Raw genomic sequence first — 22,232 nt, forward strand, 5'->3', positions numbered from 1 at the left:
TCTAAGCCCTATTTCATACAGCCTTATCAATCCCTGCCATGTACTGATGAGGACCAAAAGTCCGAAACAGGCTGTCTACATGTGGGTTTGATATGGCTGTGTAAAACTTTAAGCTATAGGCTTGCTATATACCAGCGGTTCTGGATGCTTGCTAGGCTTAAAGAGACACTGAAGAGAAAAAAAATATATGATATAATGAATTGGTTGTGTACTATGAATAATTACTAGAAGATTAGCAGCAAAGAAAATATTCTCATATTTTTATTTTCAGGTATATAGTGTTTTTTCTAACATTGCATCATTCTATAATATGTGCAGATTACACAACACTCAGCATTCAAAATGAGTCTTTCAGAGCAGTCTGTGAAGTAATGAACTCTCCTCTAGCAGAGGAAAAGTAAACAGTTCAATTACAGTTGAGATAATAAAAGTCAGATAACAGCCCTCTCCACGACTAAGTTAGTCGGAGAGCTTAATAGCTTTTTTGCATAGAGATAACAACTGCAGTTTCTCAACTCTTCCTGTACTGGAAACAATTAGACTGATGTATCTGATCTTAATGTTTTTTTTTCTTAGCTGTACTACACATACAAATCATAATATCATCATTTTTTTTTCGCTTCAGTGTCTCTTTAACAAGGGAGAAAAGGGATAATTTGCATATTTAGTAGTAGTGCATTGTGGGTAACCACAAATGTTCATTTAAAACTGAATTATTGCAAATTTCCTTCTGTTTTAAGAAGGCAGTTACACCAAGCTTTGCTTTTTTTAGTAAGAGGGCTTTTTGGTCCCTTTTATCCCCCTACACATTCCTAGTAGTTTGGGTCACCCTGAGCTGCTTGGTTACTCTGTTGTACAGCAGCAAAGAAAAGCCATTTTATGCTAAGAATACTCACCAGTGAAACCAACAGATGGGGCTCTAAGAATATGAAACATTGATTCGTAATGTTATATATCCTAATTTAAAAAAAAATACTTGTATTCACTATTAGGTATAATACATAAATAAAGCAAAGTATAAAAATATACTTCCCTGTTTACATTTATCACATAGGTTTACTAAATTAAAATAAAATGTTCCCATTGTTTTTTTTTTAAGGGAAAACCTGGAGCAGATGGCAAACCTGGTCTCAATGGCAAACCTGTAAGTAATGTCATTTTCTGTCAATGATGAAGAAAACACTGGGTCACATTATGTGGCTGGACAGTGTACTGGTTAAAGGACAACCGAGGTGACATGTGACATGAGATAGACATGTGTATGTACATTGCCACGCACACAGATAGGATGTGTTTCTTTCTCTGCCTGAAAGAGTTAAACATCAGGTATGCAAGTGACAGTTTCTGTCCAGGTCGGACTGGGTCAGACTATAGCAGAACCCTCACTGATAAGTAATTACAGCCATAAAACACTTTATTGTTAGTAAATGGCTTCTAAGAGCAAGAAAGAGATAAAAAGGATCAATAATTCATAGATTTGAGCTCTAACATACTTCAATAAATGTGCCTTTGAGCAGAGACAATGATACAGTAAAAACCTAAAAGCTAGATTTAAATAAAAAATAAAACTGTGGGATATCTAAAAAAGTAATTTTTAGGAGAAGGTGGATAGCTACAATTGTTTTCCTCATCAGTTTATTTTCACCTCGGATGTCCTTTAACCACTTGAGGACCGCGGTGTTAAACCCCCCTAGTGACTAGGCCTTTTTTCATAAATTGGGCCACTGCAGCTTTAAGGCCTTGCTGCAGGGCCGCACAACTCAGCACACAAGTGATCCCCCCCCCTTTTCTCCCCACCAACGGAGCTCTCTGTTGGTGGGGTCTGATCACTCCCCAATGTTTATTTATTTATTTTTTACAAATATTTATTTTTTATTTTTATAAAAATGCCTATTTTTATTTTTATTATTTTTCCCAAGCTCTCTCCCTCCCACCCCGTCAGCCTATTACCGCCGATCACTTCTGTATCCCCCAGGGGGACAGCCATGTCACATGGCTGTCCCCAGTACAGCGCTGCCTTAGATCGCAGCGCTGTACAGGTATATTAGACGGCAGTTTCGCCAGTTGGGAGCATCCAAGTGGAGATGCTTGCGCATTCGGTGCTCGACCTCTCCTGCTAGCCCCATAGAAGGCCATTCACGCCAATCGGCGTGGAGTGGTCCTGGGGCTGCCGCCGTGTTCACGCCAATTGGCGAGGATCGGTCAGCAAGCAGTTAAGGCTCTGCCTCGGACACAGGACACCTGGGTTCAAGTCTTAGCTCTTCCTGTTCAGTAAGCCAGCACCTATTCAGTGAGGAGACCTTGGGCTAGACTTGCTAGTACTACTTACTGCGCTGTCACTAATGGCTGCAGTTCAAGTGTTTTGAGTCTTTAGGAAAAAAGTGCAAAATAAATGTTATTTGTGTTGTCTATTAAAGGATGTTACATAATAGATAATAATTTGCTTTAGGGCTCCTCTTATTCTTTAGCTCTTAAAGTGGATCTGAACTCTTGCACAGGATAGAAGGAAAACATAGAGAAATGCACCCTGTATGTATTTAGAGATTTTAGCCTGTTTAATTCCCCCTTATTTGTGTCTAATCACAAGTTATAATTTGATAACCCCCCTCCTTGCACAATTTCACTATAAAATAATCGTAATGTGGGCCGCAGTCACCAGAAAATAATCATAAAGTGGGCAGCAGTCACCAGAAAATAATCATAAAGTGGGCAGCAGTCACCAGAAAATAATCATAAAGTGGGCAGCAGTCACCAGAAGATCCTAATGTGGGCAGCAGTCACCAGAAAATAATCGCAAAGAGGGCAGCAGTCACCAGAAAATCGCCGAGCGGATCAGTCAAAAACAGTCTTATCAGTCTGCCGACAGCGACCCCCCCCCCCCCCCAAAGTTTCACTATAAAATAATTGTAAAGTGGGCAGCATTCACCAGAAAATAAATCGTAAAGTGGGCAGCAGTCACCAGAAAATTGTAATGTGGGCAGCATTCACCAGAAAATAGTAACGTGGGCAACAGTCACCAGAAAATCCTAATGAGGGCAGCAGTCACCAGAAAATAATCGTAAAGTGGGCAGCAGTCACCAGAAAATCGCAGAGCGGATCAGTTAAGACAGATCTGACAAGATTAGCTGCATGCTTGTTTTTGGTGTTATTCATACACTACTGCAGCCTAATAGACTAGCAGGGCTGCCAGGCAACTGGTATTGCTTATGCATAAAAGGAAATAAATATGGCAGCCTCCATATTCTTCTTACTTCAGTTGTCCTTTAAGTGGGCTTTTTTTTGACTAGTAAAACAGAAAAAAACGAGAGCCCAATATAGTGTAGTACGTATTGGAACCAGGATGAATAATGACAAGTAAGAAAGGTGTCTACACATGGTTCAACCAAATAAATTGATTTTTACTTTTTTTTTTTTTAAATGATTGATTGTATATAAAAATAATATGAAAAACATTCTGATTGACAAAAAAAATTACTATAATACATTTTTCAATAAATATGTGATAAGATGTGTTGGAAAAACAAGATAGAAAAAAACAAAAACTGAATGATTTATTTGACTTTTTTTTTTTTTTTTACCATACATTGATCATAAGTGTATGGTGTATTGTTTTGATTATTCAATCAAATGGCAACATAGCTCAGATTTCTCTAGTCAAAAAAACAAGAATGGACACATTGTTTTTCATATTATTTTTATATACAATCAATCATTTAAAAAAAAAAAGTAAAAATCAATTTATTTGGTTGAACCATGTGTAGACACCTTCACTCAATCTCAAATTGTGACTAATATCGATGGGCTGGCACACAAAACCATAAAGATGTAGCTGGCACATAAAACTTAAAGTCCCTAATCATGTTTTATCCCGAAAATAAAACAACAATGTTCCTGGACTAGAGTAAAAATACAACAGTTGTGTAAATATACAGAGGTTGTTGCATTTTTCTTCTACTGAGGAAGGGATCGCTGTGATCCCAAAACATTTTTCACTGCTGATCTATGAATAACTAATCTGAAGCTTTCAGTTTTGTGTTCCAGCTACACCTTAAGGCCTCATTCCCACCAGGACGTTGCGTTTTAGGGGACGTTATAGGTTGCATAAAGTGCCCCAAACGCAACGCCTGGTGGTGTTGGAGGCGGACGCTACCTAGAGCTGCGTTATGCAGCTCTTGGTGCGTCCCGCCAGCCAATCGCCGCACAGAGCGGCGCTCCAGGTAGTAAACTCTGCACATCACACCGTGCAGTGAATATTAATTAGCCATGTGGCTGGCCGAGGAGGAGGAGGGGAGACCTCCACCACTACTGAGCATGTGCAAACAGTCTAACGTGGCTTAGCCGCGTATAACGCACAGCATGCAGCACTGAAAAATTGACGTGCAGCGTTACAATGTAACGCAACGTGGGCACTGTGAACAGCCCATTGATTTTTCATTACTGTGAGTTGGGCTGCGTTACAGGCTGCTCTAACGTGTGTCTGTAACGTCCCACTGTGAAAGCAGCCTAAAGGGAACCCAAGGCGAGAGGAATACGAAGGCTGTCATATTTGTTTCCTTTTAAACAATGCAAAATTCCTGTCTTTCCCCCTGATCCTGTGTCTCTAATACTTTTAGCCACAGCCCCTGAACAAGAATGCAAATCAGGTGCTCTGACTCCTAAGTCTGACTGGATTAGCTGTATGCTTGTTTCAGGGTTGTGACCACACTATTGATACCAAAAGATCAACAGGACTGCCAGGTAACTGGTATTGTTTATAAGGAAATAAATATGGTAGTCTCCATAACACTCTCACTTCAGGTTCACTTTAACACTTTGTGCAGTTCATAGCAGTAGAATACTGACCTTCATTTTGAGATTTTTCCATCATTCCCAACAACCCTTTTCGCAAGAGATACATTGGGCATGCTGCTAGAAGGCAACAGATTAAAATTATTACATCAGTCTGGAAAAAATAAATATATATATTTGGTAGTTGTTGTAGTTGTTGTATATGTATTTGGTAGCAGTTGGAAAGAGAGGAGCCAAAGTAGAATAAAATGTACTAAAAACAGTTTAAAAATTAGGAGGTAGTGGTGGACTTACCTCCCACAATATAGACTCAGACAGTCAAGATTCATCATACATCAGACTTTTATTATCACAAAGCTCCAAATGCAACGCGTTTCGCAGGCTTTTACCCGATTCTTCAGACAAGAAAATGGAGCAGCACTGTTAAACTCTGAACCAGAAATAGTGTCTCCATATTTGTCCAGCCTTAGATAACAGAAAGGGTAGAGTCCTCAAGCAAAACAGTAGTAGTAATAATTATGAGCTTGACTTTCACATAAAAGTTATTTCAAACTATTGCACAATTAGTTTGCACATACTACTAGTATTATGATACATCATTTTGCAAATATAAGGAATATGCACAACATTTTAGCAAAAATTATAATTTTTTCTTGAAAGTTTGTTTTCTCATGCCAATAGACTTCTGGGCATCCGGTGAAAATGTGTTTTCGCATGCATGCCTCTGTTTTTCACGCATCTACTTATCTGTGCGAAAATGCATTTGGCGACAGTGTGTTTTCGCATGCTCTCGTATTTTCGCCAATATTTTCATTTACAATGTAAATTTGTGTACCTAAAATTACGCAAAAGGATGAGTAACCACAAAACCGTCATTACAATCAGAATTGTAATTCTAAAAATTACATGAAATTCTAAAAATTACACAAAAATTCACAAAGTAAAATCACCTGTTATAATCAACAATAAACAGCAGTGGTGGATGCTGGGTACCAGAGCAGGAAGCTTGTAACTGGATACCCCATTGTTATAAATCACACACCTTATTCACCTTTCATTACATTGCAGGGGGAGGAAGGAATTCCTGGAGAAGACGGGAGGAAGGTAAGCAAACATCATTTACCAATTTCCTTTTGTACAGGATGGCCGCCCATGGCCCAGTCTGATGATTTCTGGCATGATTCTTGCTTAAAATGTCTAGCAGAGGATAAATGGACTGGTTGATATGGCCAGCAGATAGATCCCCTCTGATCATTATCTGAGAAGGATCTATTTGCCTGAATCCCTCTACACACAATTGCATGAAAACGTTGAAAATCTGTGTGCGCCTGTTGGGTTTTCCTGTTATTTAAGACCTATTTAACCGGTTTTGACCGGAAATCGGCCATACAAGGATTGTTTGCAGCATTGATTTCTAGCAGATTTGATCAAATGATCGAATCGGCCGGATATCATATCAATGAAAGAAATCGTTACATGTATGGCCACCTTAACTGTGATGAATCATAACTCCATTAAGGCCTCTTTCACATTAGACAACGCGTGCAGGAGTCTGCGGCATGTCGTCTGGAATCTGCGGTGCGATGCTGAGTAGCGGCGGTAGCATGGCCGGCCTTTGACCTGAGCAAATGGAGCGGTCGCTCATGGCGCCGGCTTCTAGGGGGGCGCACGAGGCATTCATCTACACTGGACTGGCCCTGGCCGCATTTCTACCTGGCTGCGGGCTCCGAGTCAATCTGTGGCTGCTGCGAATAGCTCCGCCGTTGCCCTCTTGCTTCAGTGATGGGGGCGGAGACTCCAGGAACCTGCTGCTGCCTCTTGTAGAGTATTTGTGAGCTTTGCGTGCCAGTAGTCCCATCCCTCACTCGCAGGTGATGTCTGGATGGCTCAGCCTGATTTAGTGGGGGATGCAGGCTGCTCCGAAGCTGCGCTGCCTCAAATTAGATACTTGTCACTCTATCTCCTGTTTCCAGCTACACAGTGGACAAGTCAAGCAGAAAAGTAAGGTTCCTCAACTGCCTCCCGGTTGGGGAATGGGGGGGGGGGGGGCAGTCAGGGGTGCCTATATATACGCTAAAGAGGGATCTGCGTATATACACTATTTATCTACTTAGCCTATGTACGCTAAGAAGGGGGGATCTGCCTATATATACACAAAAGGGGGATCTGCCTATATGCACTAAAGGAAGGGGAGGATCTGTCTATATACACTAAAGGGGATCTGACTATGTAGACTATTTATCTGCCTAGCCTATATACATTAAAAGGTTGATCTGCCCATATACATTAAATTGGGGGATAGGATCTGCCTATATACACTTAAAGGGGGAGGGATATCTGCCTTTAAACACTAAAATGGGGATCTGATTATATACACTAGAGGGGGATCTTGATAGCACTTTTTCACCAACTTTGAGGTACTTTTTCAATTGTAAAATGCTAAAAAGTGAAGATGAAAATTATCTCCTAGGCGAACTCAAGAGAAAAGGGGAATTGCATGGGCATGTGTGTGTGCGCGCAAAAAGGATGAATGGGGGGGGGGGGGGGCACCAAAATCTGATTTTGCTCAGGGCGCTGTGAAGCCTAAGGCCGGCCCTGTGCGGTAGTAATTAATTAACCCGACGGGAAAACGCCGATTCCCAACATTAAAATGCTCCCGGGTGCGTCGTACCGCAATGCATCGAAACGCAGCACCGGGTGTTAAAGGTAAAATGAAAGTCTATGGACTTTCATTTTACCTTGGTCAACGCAAAGTTTCGACTTTGCGTTGAAACGCTTAAAAAGGGATGTGATGTGAAAGAGCCCTTAGGCCTGATGAGTCAATTTAAACCTGGTAAAATGTATCCTTATTTTTGCTTTTAGGGTGACAAAGGAGAAGCGGGTCCTGGTGGCAGAGATGTAAGTCAATGAATTAAATTATTGAGCTGAACCTATTTGTGTTTTTACACTTCATATCTTAAAGTATGGCTGATCTTGCTACGCCAGCTATGGCACCCTTCCCATGGACTAACTCGGACTTGAATTGCTGGCTCTCTGTAAAATCACATGATCATGCATCTTATATCCTGTTTCCATAAATAACCTTGTGCTGTGTTGTATAACCGTGCGCTACCTCTCTGTCGGTCACCCCTTGTTTATATTGTATGTATCCCTATATATTGTCCAGCACTGCATAATATAATGGCGCTTATAAATACAATAAATAAATATAATAAGTGTCTCGGATGATTACAGTCCGTCTGGCAAAAAGACACATTTTAAAAATTAAGATTGTGGAATTCTAAAAAATTTAAATTCTTTAAAGTGATGTGAAAAACTTTATTTTGTCAAACAGGGTCGTGATGGAACCAAGGGAGCTCAGGGGGATAGCGGTCCACCAGGCCCTGCAGGGTCACCTGGAGTTCCGGGACAACCAGGGCCAATCGGTCCACCTGGGCAGGTGAGGGGTCTGTCTTTCTCGCTTTGTGCCTATTATTGACATTAACTCACCCATATTACCTATTTATGACAGTGTACTTGTCTTAACCTCCCTGGCAGTATTATTATTTCTGGATTTTAGGGTCTAAAAACAGAGCCATTTTTCTGCACGCTTTCAGACCCTAAAACCAATAAAAAAAAAACATACCACAGAGAGATCTGTGGCAGCCCAGTATAAATTCACCTCTCTGGGATCCAGCGCTGTAATTCTCCCTCCATCCTCCGGGTAGTGCTGTAAACCTGTAGTGAGATTGCCGTCTATCGTCATGAAAACAAATGGCGATCTCACCAGAGTGATGCAGAGCCTACAATGACAGGAAGGAGAATGGCTGCCAGCGTCTGGACATCGGGGCAGGTAAGTTGAAACGCCCTCTGTGCGCTATACTCTGAACAGACCTCCCGGTGACTAACCCGAGTCAGGCTTAGGGTTACCGCTCTGCGCTGCGGCGTAACTCGAGGTTACCGCCAGGGAAGTTCCTGGCTGAGGCGGTCGATAAAGAAAGCCTCTTCCGATAATCTGGTATATGTACAGCAAACCCCAACTAACAATGGACACCTGGCTAGTGATGTGCAAGGCGGATCAATTCGGCCAAGCCACAGGCAATAGTTTTGCTCTCTACCTCTCTCAGCACGCCACGTGACGTCACATCTGCCTTGCTCTTTTGGCCTTCCCGCATTGCAGAACATGTTGTTAGCCTTCAGGCTAACTACGCGTCTGTACAGATTCGGCCCAGCAATGTCGCCTGAGAGATCGCGCCCCTATTCCCATTAAGCGACATCGATTGAGACCTTAACTACTTGACTACTTAATTACAATTGGCGTGAACGTGGCGGCAGCCCCAGGACCACTGAATGCCAATTGGCGTGAAGTCATGGGGCGGGGTTTTGAAGGAGCTCCGCGCCATCACAATCTGCCAGCGGCAAACTCCGCTAAGAGACTGTTAGACGGTGAAACCACTGTCTATTTACACTGTACAGCGCTGTGATCTACAGCACAGTACAGTACGATCTGTACTGGGGACAGCCATGAGACACGGCTGTCCCCCTGGGAGGCACAGAAGCGATCGGCTCTCATAGGCCGCTGCCTATGACAGCCAATTGCTGTGATTGGCTGGCGGGGGAGGGAGGGATATAAAAATAATTTTAAAAAAGGGAACATTTATTAAACAAAATAACAAATAAATAAACAAAAAAAAAACAACAAACATGCTGGCAGGGATCAGAGCCCACCAACAGAAAGCTCTGTTGGTGGGCAGAAAGGGGGGTGGGACTCACTTGTGTGCTAGGATGTACGGCCCTGCAGCGAGGCCTTAAAGTTGCAGTGGCCTAAATTGTAAAAAATAGCCTGGTCACTAGGGGGGTGTAAGCCTACGGTCCTCAAGTGGTTAATTGATCCCACAGTCTACAGACTGATGGAGCAGAGTGGTCCGTACACGCAGATAGACACCCAACCAGTATAACAAGCTAGAACGCTTTACTGAAGTAAGACATGCAGAGATAAAACATACACCACCACCAGGTAAGGCAGCTTACTTAGAACAGGAAGAAACACAGAGAATACAGGAAATCACAATGCCATACAGATCATTGCATGATTTTACAGACAGTGACATCTTGTGGTTGCTTTACTATACTGCAGTTTAGGTATTAGTGTTGTTAAACCTCTAACACAGACATTACACAGAAACCGTGTCAGAAGCAGACCACAATCTAATGTGGATCGTTCATTTTTTTTATTGGCTTTTTTTACTTCTGAATGGTTATATTCATTTTACTTTGCTTAGAGTGCATAGAGGAAAATCATTAGCATTGTAAAATATGTATTTACCATTTCAGATTCCAACATTTAACTGACAAATAAGCAAAAGTTTAAAGAGAATCTGTATTGTTAAAATCGCACAAAAGTAAACATACCAGTGCGTTAGGGGACATCTCCTATTACCCTCTGACACAATTTCGCAGCTCCTCGCCGCATTAAAATTGGTTAAAAACAGTTTTAAAAAGTTTGTTTATAAACAAACAAAATGGCCACGAAAACAAGAAGTAGGTTGATGTACAGTATGTCCACACATAGAAAATACATTCATACACAAGCAGGCTGTATACACCCTTCCTTTTGAATCTCAAGAGATTATTTGTGTGTTTCTTTCCCCCTGTTCTCATGCACTGAAGTTTCAGGCTGCTTGTTTCTTCCTGCAAACAGCTTTGCCCTTGTCTGTAATTCTTCAGTATGTGAAAGCCCAGCCAGCTCAGAGGACGATTTATCCAGCTTGTAAAAAATAAGAGAGAAGCTGCTCTAATCCTAAATAACACACAGGCAGTGTGCATACAGGGGCCTGGAAGGGGGAGTTCATAGCAGAAACACAACACTGAAGAACTTGGCAGCCTTCCAGACACAGGCTGACAAGTCTGACAAGAGAGAGATAAGTTGATTTATTACAGAGATGGTGATAGTAGAACGTGCTGCAGTAAGCCAGAACACATTAGAATAGCTTTTTGAACTTGTAGGATGATAAAAAACAGGATGCAATTTTTGTTACGGAGTCTCTTTAAGCACAAGAACATGAATAAAAAAAAAATTAAATGACTCATGATATTTATAAGTAATTACCTTTTTGTTTTTATAGGGAATCCCGGGTTTAGCTGGTACTCCTGGAGCTAAGGTATGGTTCTTATGATATATTTCTAAACCAATGGAAATCCTCATTATATGCAGCTGTGATTGATAAAATCACAAAGTTAAGGCACCTTTCACACATGACAGAATATGTCTTCGAATGGCGTTTTGCGAAATCGCATTTGCTGCGCATCTAATGCAAGTCAATGGCATCGCATTTGACATACCTAGTGGGAATTTTCACAACCAACTTTTGTGCAGAAAAAAATGGCATATCAATGTAAATCGCATACAATGCAAGTCAGGCCCCTTTTACGCTGGGAATACACTGGTCAATTCTGGCGCTCGATTCTGCGCCCGATCATTTTGCCCACTCGATTCTCTTATCTTCCGCTTGTTTTTCTTATCTTTTTTTAATTAACGTCAATGGTGAATCAAGCGGCAAAATGATCAAACATGTCGGAAAATATCTATCTAACCATCTAATCAGCTCAGAATCGAGCCGTGTATTCCCAGCATAACGCTTGCATTGAAAACCTGCATTGCGTCACTATTTTTTTCTGCAGGGTAACACAACAGCAATGCAGGGCAACAGGGCCCAGCACACTTAATGCATCGTGCCGGAGGTGCCTGATCCGCCACCGAGCCAACGCAGGGGCAACAGAGCATTACCACTGGACTTCTGCGGTGGCGGAAGTAATGTAAGTCAATGGGCGATGCATACCTTTTAAAAAGGATTGTGGTGGCATTGCGGCGTGGATACACGGAACAACAGAATACGATGGGCATCCCCAGGAATCCGAGTGATGTACTTCCTGTCCAGCAGGGGCGCTATGCATATAACCCTGTCGGCGCACTCTGCCGCTGGTTCATATGTTTGTGGTTTTGTGCGTTGCGGATTGATGCCCCACCGCATCGTACTGCAACCTATGGATTCCCCTGCCTGTCCCTTAGTGCTCCCAAAGATGGGCAGCTCTGAACTGCGCATGTGCAACCGCATGCTGATGCATGTGCAGTACGGAGCCGCCCTTAGATCCCTGAAATCATATTCAACCAATTGGTTCGAATACATGCATGATGCAACGGGGGTGACAGCAATGGAATGAGGGGAGGACAGATAACGCTCTATAGCAGGGGTCTCAAACTCAATTTACCTGGGGGCCGCAGGAGGCAAAGTCAGGATGAGGCTGGGCCGCATAACGAATTTCACAATTGCGGCGCATCGCCCCCTCTGCCCGCCCATCTCACTCTTCACAGAGAGGGGCGGGGAGAGGCGGGGAGAGGCGGCGATCCGTGCGGCGATTGACGTCAGGAGGGGCAGAGCTGAAGCTGAAAGCTCTGCCCCTTCCAGGAAATGCCGGCGGATTGCCCCCCGGGCGATTTGGGGGCTCTGCAGCACTCGTTTAGCGGCGGGGATGCGGCAGATTACTTGGGAGCACTGAAGCGAACTATAAGGAAGCTTTTGCCGGCTAGGGCCACAAAATATTGTATCGAGGGCCGCGAGTTTGAGACCCCTGCTCTATAGGATCCAGAGCATCCCTGTCCATAGGTGAGTCTCTGGCTTTTTTTTTTCTTGCTTCAGTTGTACTTTAGCTGCCATACTGTGATCTTTTGTGAACCTTGGTAAACTTGGTGTTTCTTCAGTTCTTAAGTATTAATATTCTTTCTCTCCTAGGGTGACCGTGGAGAAATGGGCCCGAGAGGTGAACAGGTTTGTACAAAGTTATTTGTACAATATTAGTGTTACAGAACTAACATACGAGATTTTGGTGATTTGCTGTTTGACGTCAGTTGTTCAAATGATTGCATGTCAGAGCCATACTAGTCTAATGGAGAGTTTTGAAATGCACTGGTATTCAGGATGATATTCTTGATAAACACAAAACAAGATGGACTGAATATCAACCTTGAGTTTGTTAAAAACGCTATCAGATACTTTTATGACCACTTTCCCCTCTCTCATCCTCCATACCCCATTCCTCAGCACTCTTTGTATTTATAAGAGTGACCCTATAGTGGTCACTGGCTACCTACAGTATATAGCAATAAGGTAGTAAAGTGCACATCCTTTCCTCACTATCTCAGCAGCCCTGGAGAGTCCCTGTAGGACTATAAACGCAGCTAATAACTCCCCCACCCCATAACACATCTATGCAAAAAAGCACTGAGGAAAAAAGGGCACCCGGTGATGCCAAAGCTAGTTTCTTTCAGCTTCACTAGCTATATAACCCTTTTCTCACACTGAATCCTCCATCTACTGAGGCCCAAGCTTAAAGTGAACCGAGCATCATTTTTTTAACACCCAGGGCAGCTCTATAGCAAATTAAAAATGCATTCTAAAAATGTGGTTTATTATTAAAAAACGTTCATTTTACCTCATTTTTTTACATCTAAGAGTTAAAATAGCCACTTTGTCTGTCCATAAAGGACCTGAGGACCCTGAGCAGGAGATGGTGGAAGGCAGATAACAAATCACCTCATTAGACTTAATTGACCACAAACAAACCCCCATTGTACTTCAAACAGAAAACATCAGTTACAGTTGAAGAATTTCACACCTAGCCTAGATAATAGCAGTGCTAAAATAGCAGGGGTGAGCTCCTGAACAATGGCAGCCCTTGCAGCTATTTGAAGCCAGGAGCTGCTTGGATCCCTTTAACCAATTACTGCCACAGCTTACCTTAAACTCCTCCCCCCCCCATGGCTAACCTTAACCACTTCCCACCCTAATGGCTAACCTTAACCGTCGTTGTCGTCCACAGCCCCCCCCTCCCCCCCCCCCCCCGCCCAATCGATAAAAAATCAGGAAAAATTGTATTTGAACGAGTGCCAATGGCCGCACCCAAACTTCTTGCAATAGCAGCCACCTTATTTTCTCAGATCGCCCATAACTGCTTGTCCACAATATTGGTGCAGAGGCCACAGACAATGATGTCACCAGGGGATTGGGAGGTGGCATGGGAGAGGTATGACAAGTGGGAAGAGAGAGTGTATACTATACACCAATTTCCATTGCTGACTGACATGTAATCCTTCAGGGCCTGAGCCCACTACTGGGTTTTTCAAAAACGCATAAAGTGCATGCGTTTTTCAAGTGTTTTTGAAATGCGTTTTAATGATGATTTAACATGTTAATACGTTAAAAAATGTAAATAAGTTAAAATGCATCAAATCCATTTAAAAATGCTTGAAACCGCATGTGTTTTTATGCATTTTTTTTTATAAACGCAGCAGTGGGCTCTGGCCCTCACAGGATTGCTACTAACTAACCATCTCCTACTTAATGGTGTGGTGCAATGCGAAAGAAGTGGTTCGGCTGACACAGAAGCTGCAGGGCGTTAGCAAGCGGTGCGAGACTCTATGGGAGTCAATGGCACTGCAAACAATCTTTATAGATTGTAGCGGTAGCTGTGCAGTGGACAAGCCCAGATCAGGGGAATTGCCACAACGTTCTTCCTGCCCTGCAGAAAGTGTGTCACTGAGTGAGGGATGGGGTCACGGCAATTTCCCTGTTGCCGCTGTGTCTAAAATGTTGGTAATGGTGCGTTGCAATGTGCTGCGGTAGGGTTCTTATGCTGCTCACCATGTGTGAAACCACCCTCAATCACAGTACAATTACTGTGCACAGGCAGTGCAATCCGCATTACCTAGCTAATGTGCGTATTACTAGTATGATGCTTCGCAAGTAGAGTAATGCGCATTACCTTAGCAACGTGAGCATTATGTTGGTAGTATGGCTTGCACTAATTGCACAATTTGGGCTACACAACTGGTCCAGTAGAATTGCAATTTTACCAAAATTTCGTAAATATACCTCCTTATCTGTTTATCTTATGAATTATTTCACATCTCCCTATCTTACTAACCCAGTCATATGCCATAGTTTTCCAGAAACGCCTATGTTTTTTCTCTGAATAGGGAAGACCTGGTGAATTAGGACTGAAGGGAGAGCCAGGAAGCCCTGGAGTAAGTATTTATGAAAAGCAAAATGACTATATGCTACATTATTTAATGAACTGTACAATCCTTTCTCTGTCCAGCTCCATAAATTGGTAGAATTAATGCTACAAATCATTTAAAATTGCTTCTCTTGTACATTCTCTTGTACATTAAAATTCAAATGTTCAGCCCCTCCAAACTGATTGTTACGGGGTCTTCCAAGACTGGGATTGTCATAGATTCCTGCAGGTCACTCAGTTTGAGCAGGTGTGGAAAACAAGCAACAATTGTTGCTGCTCAGTGCAACTACATAATTACTCACTGAGGTAGAAAAAATTACCTCAGCTGCCTGTACTGAAAACACGTTCAATACAGAGCACAGATTCTAGTCAAGTTTTGGAAATTCATAGCCAGCTGCAAAAGAAAAGTATTAAGTGCATACTGCAAGTAGTTATAGACAGCATGAAATATAGCATCATAGAGGTTAAAGAGTCAAGACATATAATTGGAGGTCATTCATGAAGTGCCAGGATAGGTCAAGGCCTGGAATGATCTCATTCAATGTAGTGATGACCAAACGGACTAGGGGCCCCATATGCTTTAGAATGTGTCTGGCCTACTAGAGATTGTAGAGCTGATGCGCTCTAGGATACACATATCTTGGAGCTTGCGAACTAAGGAATCCCTGGTGAGAGGGGGAGCCTTTCAACGTTTGGGCTATTAGACCCTTGGTGGGAGTTGCACATTTGGGCTATAAAGGCATTAGAAGGCTGAGGTAGGCCTGACTTGTGTCTATGGAAGAGGGAGGTCCAGGGATCTGCAGGTATGGAGGTGCCCAGTACATCTGAGATAAGCATAAAACAAAAACGAAAATGTTTTCACTGTCGGGCATCCCCACCAGCAGTGAAAAAGTCATTTTTAATGACATTGGAGTGCAAAATACACCTGCTGATACATTTTTAGAATGGGATTATTTAATTTTTGTTGGTGGGGCTGAGGGAGATATTAATGTGTGAGATCGCTGATCTGCACGAAGTGACGTTCCACTTAAATTGAACCTCCAGACTAAAATTCTACTCAGCAGCACTGAAAAGGCTTGGTGTGTCCTTAACAGTTTCACAGCATCAGAACTTTGTTTTTCTTACCAAAGCCTCATTTTTAGCTGTGCAGAAGCTAAGCTCCGCCCCACCAAAGAAAACTGCCCCGGGCCTTTTTTTCCCTGATGCTGCGCAAAGCATGATGGGATTTTAATATTACCTATCTATTTTAATTAACATAACTAATGTAACCTAATGACAGTATGTTTGTTTAGGCTGAGGAACTTTAATGAAAGATAATGGTAAGGGAAAAAAATAAATCAAGACATTGCAAAGTAGAAGATAGATCAAGAGATGATTGATACTTGATGTGTAATTTGTATGTGTTGTTTGATCCACCATGAGCCTGTATGTTATCATGTTTACTACTGGCAGGCACAGAGGGAGATGCTGCTTGCTTGGCAGTTAGAAATAGCTTTTATTCCCCACAATGTAAGGCAGGGAACACACTTGACAGTTTTCGTACGCGTTTTCTGCACAGAAAAACTGAGAACTCATGTTAATCAATGTGCTAGTGCACACTTACTGTGTTGTTCGCACGCAGAAAAAAAACTGACATTCTGCATGATGACTCTGTACATTTTGGTAGTTTTTTATATCAATTACATCAGCTGCTGTGAAAAAACACGCGCGTTTTCCTGCATGGAAACACACTTGGTGTGCAGAAAAAGTATGCAGAAAAACGCGCGCGGAAAACTGAAAGTCAAGTGTGTTCCCTGCCTAACTGTAAGGCTTGGTGGTATAATTCTCGGAGTCAGCGCGTATATCCCAGGCTGGAGGTCTCGCTCTTCACCTAACTATCCCTGCCTGGCACACCACTAGCTGGCCCTAATTAGGACTTAGACGAGCAAAGCATACAAGCTGACGCAGAAGGCAGATATACCACCAGGAGCCACTACTGAGGCTAGTAACACAGTTCTGCAGTATCACATACACCAGGGGTGCCCACACTTTTTCGGATCGCGAGCTACTTTAACCCTCCTGGCGGTCTATTAAAAACTGCCAGGGGGCAGCAGAGCAGTTTTTCTTTTTTTTTAAATCATGTAGCGAGCTCAGGGCTCGCTACATGATAGCCGGTAGTAAATAGTTGCAGAAACCTCCTCCCCTGCACTCTGTCATGAGTCCCCCCTCCCCATCCAAGCAATGTTAGGCAGCCCACGATCAGAATCCCCCCCCCCCCCCCCCCCCCCCCAGCAAATGGCTTCTTAATCGTATTCCTCATCCCCACCATAGGCAATAATAAGCATACATGGCTATTAATGACAGAATCTTCCCCTCCCGCCGACCACCACCATAAAAATCTGTTCCTACCTTAAAGCTTCCGTGCACAGTAAAGACCCCTTCACTCAGTCTCCTCACTCTCCTCCTCTCACCAAGCGACCGACCTTGCTGGCAGGTCGCAGAAGAAGCACGAGAGCTGGGTAGGTGTGGCCGCAAGGCTGTGTAACAGAGCCCGGAGGGGGGGGGAGACACTGACCATTTGCTCCTCTCCCCTTCAGCCCTGCCTTTCCCCTTCAGCCGCAGTAGGATTATCTGACAGCCACGACCACAGAAATCTTTGACGGCCGCAACCACACGGCAGCTAAATTTGTCAGGACGCGGCCAAGCGGCTGCTAACTACCAAATAGGCGGTCGTGATCTACCGGTAGTTTGCGATCGACCTATTGGGCACACCTGACATACACAGTTCAGATAATAAGTAATCCAGATATGATAAATCTTCATACAAAGTTATTCAATAGCGATAGTAATTTGATCAGAGTTATGAAATAGTCCAAGCAGACTTGCATGCAGTATTTAACAACAGGTGATAATTGAGGCAAGTATAACACCGTTCCTTTTAGTCTGCATGCAAAGTTATGCAACAGACAGCAGAAGTCCCAGATGGTATATGACAGGTTATGTGAGGCTATATGCACACTGTTAGTTGACTGATAAGGAAAGTAGACTTATACTTATCGTCCAGTTCATGTGGCATACAAGGAATATCCAGTAACAGTCCAATGTCGGTCCAGGCGGCAAGCAAGGGATGTCCAGTAACTATCAGAGGTCGGTCAAGGCGGCAAGCAAAGGGTTATCCAGGAATCAAGCAGAGGTTGGTCCATGCAGCAAGCAAAGGGTTATCCAGGAATCAAGCAGGGGTTAAACACAACAGAGTAGTCAAATACAAGCCATGGTCAATATCCAGATTATCAATAATGATCAGAGTGCGCACCCAGCAACTAGCCAAAGCTATGTTTATCATCCGCGATGACTGGGAGCACTCCGCAGGTTTAAATACAGAACAGCATCCAATCAGTGGCCGGCCAAACTCCACACAACCAATCATACGGCAAAGCCGTGCCTAGGTGTCAGCTGAACGATCAGCTGACACTGCTCTGTCAGCTGACCAGAGTCATCTGACTACTGTTTACCTTTGCGGAGGGCGTACTGGGAACGCGCCCTCCGCCTATCAGGAAGTGGGCCAGAGAACCAGTGAGACTCAGCCCGAGTCTTGGCGGAATCAGCCCTCACAGGTATATTCTTTATAGTAACAAGGTTCGCAGACAGGAATCTGTCAGGGCCATGGCCCTGACATCACACTGTGGGAGGGGTTTTTCCACAATATCACCTATATAAAAATCCCTGATGATCTATTTGAGAAAAGGTAAAGATTTATGTGGGAAAGGGGGTATATGCTATCAATCTTATGTTTTTATATTTGAAGTGTTTTGAAAACCTGTATTACAGAGACATGCACATACCTGGTATTATATTGATTTGCCTGGTGTCTGCTCTAGGGCTGTTCATGTGCTTCACTGGAAAAAGCTGCCCACTGTGGCTCTCAGCACTGACATGAGAGTAAATACTTGAACTGCTGCATATGCATTCCCACATCACCAGGATCTGGCTGGTACATCCATCCCGTGGAATGAATGTCTCATTGTGTAAAAGAGTACAAAGTGATGGATTCTCTCCCACAGCTTCACCCCTTTTGGCCAGTCACACATGTCCTTTTCTTCTGCAAGCTTGGAACCGAAGACACATGACAGATGAAAATTCTGAGTGTCTTTTACACAGAACTCTACATCAGGGCCATTTTGAACCAAAGACATTCCAGGCTGCTGCCTGGAGCATCATTAGTACTGGGGGCGTTGCTGCAGTGCCTGCTGATAGCAATCAGTAAGATCACTTCAGCAGCACCAGCTCCCTGCTGCCCCCCTTTTCCAGTATGGCCATATGGCCAGTAGAAAGAGTGTAGATGAAGCCCCATCCCTGAATGGAACCCTGCCCCCAAACAAAGCCCTGCCATCCAGTGTAGGACTGGGTGGTGGAGGAAATCCACCTGCTGGCCAAGCAGCAGTAACCCTGTGTTATCACTCCCAATAGAAACCTGCAGCAAGTCTTCACTGTGAGCAGCAACACCTGATTACTGCTGCTTGGCCAGCAAGTGGATTTCTTCTGCTTTTTCAGCTCCCAGTCCGACACTGCTGCCATCTGCGGTTGTATGCTCACCTGCTTCTGCGCAGTGTGTGCATCAGTAAGTTGCCTGAAGAGCGCTGGAGAGGTTGGGCCTTCAGTATACTGTTGCCATGGTTTCCAGCAAGTTTAATAAAAAGGGCAACTGAACAACTGAAGTAAAAATGTTATAACAACACGTTGTTTGTCCTGTGGTCACTGGTGGTCGCAAATGCAGCTAGCACTTTTATTTTCATGTCACCATAGACTATCATGGATATATATTTTCCCATCCGTACAAAGTAATCCATGTCTGTCAGTAATTGAGTTTGTTAACATTTATTTCTTCTGTTTTCTAGAATGTGGAAAAATACCTTGGCCTTGCAGGAATAAAGGTAACCTCTTTCATTCCAGAATCTGACCTAAAGATTGTATCTAGAGGGGTGCAGGCATGCAGGGCCGGATTTACCATATGGCACTGTGGACCCATGCCTACAGGCGCCTGATGATGTAAAGGTGGCTTACTCCCCTCCCCTAGTGCCTCCCTCCTTCCCTATGCACAGTCCCGAGCGGAGTGTAAATGAAGGGTTATTCACTCAGGTCTCGGCATTCCACTGACCACATCTCCCTTCAGCCAGGGGCACCTCTAGCTACTTAATACTGAGGTTCCTCTAGCTAACTAATACTTGGGGGCACCTCTATCTACTTAATATTGAGGGTAGTTTTAGCTACCTAATACTAAGGGGCACCGGTAGCTACCTATGACGGGCAAGGGAAGTAAGGGAGAAGCGACAGCTGGGCCAGTCAGCACACTTGCAGTGCAGTTCAATTGGGGTTTGTAGGTTAATGGAGGGCGAAGACTAAGGTACCAGGACATCTGTGCCTATAGGCTCCTGTGACGTACATCCGGGACTGCAGGCATGGCTTGTGCCATGGGCGCCACAGAACCATGTGCGCCACCTCAGGTCAGCATTGACCAAAGAGAGGAGAGAGCGCACAGTAACTGGAGCACATCAGACGCGGACGTCACATCATCGGTCACTTCCTGTGAAGTGTACTGTGCGGGTACTTTGCGTCAGCAAAAGAAAAAAATAATTGAAATAGCTGACAGAACTTGAGGAATGTTTTTATTTTAAGTATCGAGAAATTCTTAAAATACACAGGTCCTAATTCCCATCCTACTTAACTGATTCTTCTTGCAGATGTCCACTCTGGAAGACATCATTGCTGCGTTTGATGACGGCCCTGGGGCATCTTCTTCCGTCCAGAAGAAGTTGAAGGGAGAGACAGGAGAGCCGGGAGAGAAGGGAGCCCCTGGAAGAGAAGTATGTATTAAAGAGCACCTGAAATCTCTATGTACGTAGTGTGGCGTGTGGTCAGGTTTTCCACACTCGTAGAACCCTTAGTCAGTCTATTCAGGAGGTTATTGCGGACTGCTATGAGAATTGATTATTTTAAGTTTTGCTCCTTGCCTGGGAATGGACTCTTGAGGGACTGTATGTTATGTAGGCCACTGCAGATGACCAACTAGCAGATCAACTAGTAAACATAGGTTTACTTAGCAAATGGAGCATGAACAGAATTTCACCAGATGAACCCATCTCAACCCTTCACCATAGTCTGTATAGATAAACCTTCTTGTTGTTTCTTAAGTGCCATTGCTCTAACAAGGCCAGGGCATAGTATGGACATATGCATATATGTAAGTAATCCTATAGAAAGAGACTGGGCGTCTAGAGACAGTTTTGAAAAGTAGAAGAAATATTTCCTTTATTAGTAGTCTTATGTGAAGTACATTGACCATACCCTGATGAAACCTGCGTGGTGGGCGAGTGAGACGTACGTCGGTGGATGGAGCATTACTGACAAGCTTGGTGCACCCCTATTAGCTTTACATGCATTCTTATAACTGATGCTGTGCATACATAGAGAAGCCCTCATTATATTACAGCTTGTCATCTGGATGAGAGTGTACCCTTTCATGTGGAACAAATGTGCACCCTTACAGCTACCTTATTGGATTGATCAGGTTCTGTGGAGTACGTGAGTAGTTCTCATATTCGGTGCTGTGGTATACGGACTTTGTTATATCCGGATCACGGGACTCTTTGCTAGTGTGGCTTGGTCCTTCTTAGATGTATACAGCACATTAGTCAGATCAAGACCATGGATACAGCCACTTCTCAGCATGATGACCTTTTTCCCCATTTGCTTGTTGTTTGAGTGATGGGTGTGTTGCATGCGGTGTTAGAACATTTTGCTGTTGTGTACTATGGAGCACTCCATTGTCTGGCTCTACTTGTATTAGTTTTATTATTATCATTATTATTATTTATTGGATTTATATAGCGCCAACAAATTACCCAGCACTGTAAGATAAATAGGAGGATATATACGACTATTTATAAAGGGAATATTTTTGTACTTTTCAAAACTATGTTTAGCGCCCAGTCTTTTTCTATTGGTTTATTGTAAAAAGTACACAGGTGTTGGCTCCCACTAGCTTGTGGTCACAGTATATGATTTCCAATGGGAGCGCTGTGTTTATAACTAATAAAGTAAGTAATTCTGTCACATAAACAGTAGTGTTGGGCGAACACCTGGATGTTCGGGTTCGGGCCGAACAGGCCGAACATGGGCCAGATGTTCGGCATGTTCGGCCCGAACGCCGAACTCAATGGAAGTCAATGGGACCCCCGAACATGCCCATTTTGGGGGCCCTATGGGGTCGCAGGCATAAGGGGGGAGCATGCCCCTATCGCGGGGGGGTCGGAAATTCCCCCCACCCCCTCCGCTAGCGCTCCCCCCTCTGCCCGCTTCCCCATAAAAAAAGTTTAAGGCAAGTTAAATAGTACTTGGTGGCTGGCACTGGCAGT

The 22,232-nt window shown here is 43.6% G+C and overlaps 1 protein-coding gene across 1 annotated transcript in view; it reads left to right on the top strand.

The window, feature by feature from the left end:
* COL7A1 (collagen type VII alpha 1 chain) overlaps positions 1-22,232 on the top strand; it is a 331,680-nt gene that overhangs the window by 239,259 nt on the left and 70,189 nt on the right. Inside the window, exons 66-74 of the mRNA XM_068254821.1 lie at positions 1,100-1,144; positions 5,857-5,892; positions 7,651-7,686; positions 8,123-8,227; positions 10,893-10,928; positions 12,558-12,593; positions 14,801-14,848; positions 19,716-19,751; positions 20,559-20,681. Coding sequence (XP_068110922.1) covers positions 1,100-1,144; positions 5,857-5,892; positions 7,651-7,686; positions 8,123-8,227; positions 10,893-10,928; positions 12,558-12,593; positions 14,801-14,848; positions 19,716-19,751; positions 20,559-20,681 — 501 coding nt within the window. The remainder of the gene's footprint in view (positions 1-1,099; positions 1,145-5,856; positions 5,893-7,650; positions 7,687-8,122; positions 8,228-10,892; positions 10,929-12,557; positions 12,594-14,800; positions 14,849-19,715; positions 19,752-20,558; positions 20,682-22,232) is intronic.

Source organism: Hyperolius riggenbachi, chromosome 9, assembly GCF_040937935.1.
Source record: "Hyperolius riggenbachi isolate aHypRig1 chromosome 9, aHypRig1.pri, whole genome shotgun sequence".
NCBI lineage: Eukaryota > Metazoa > Chordata > Amphibia > Anura > Hyperoliidae > Hyperolius > Hyperolius riggenbachi.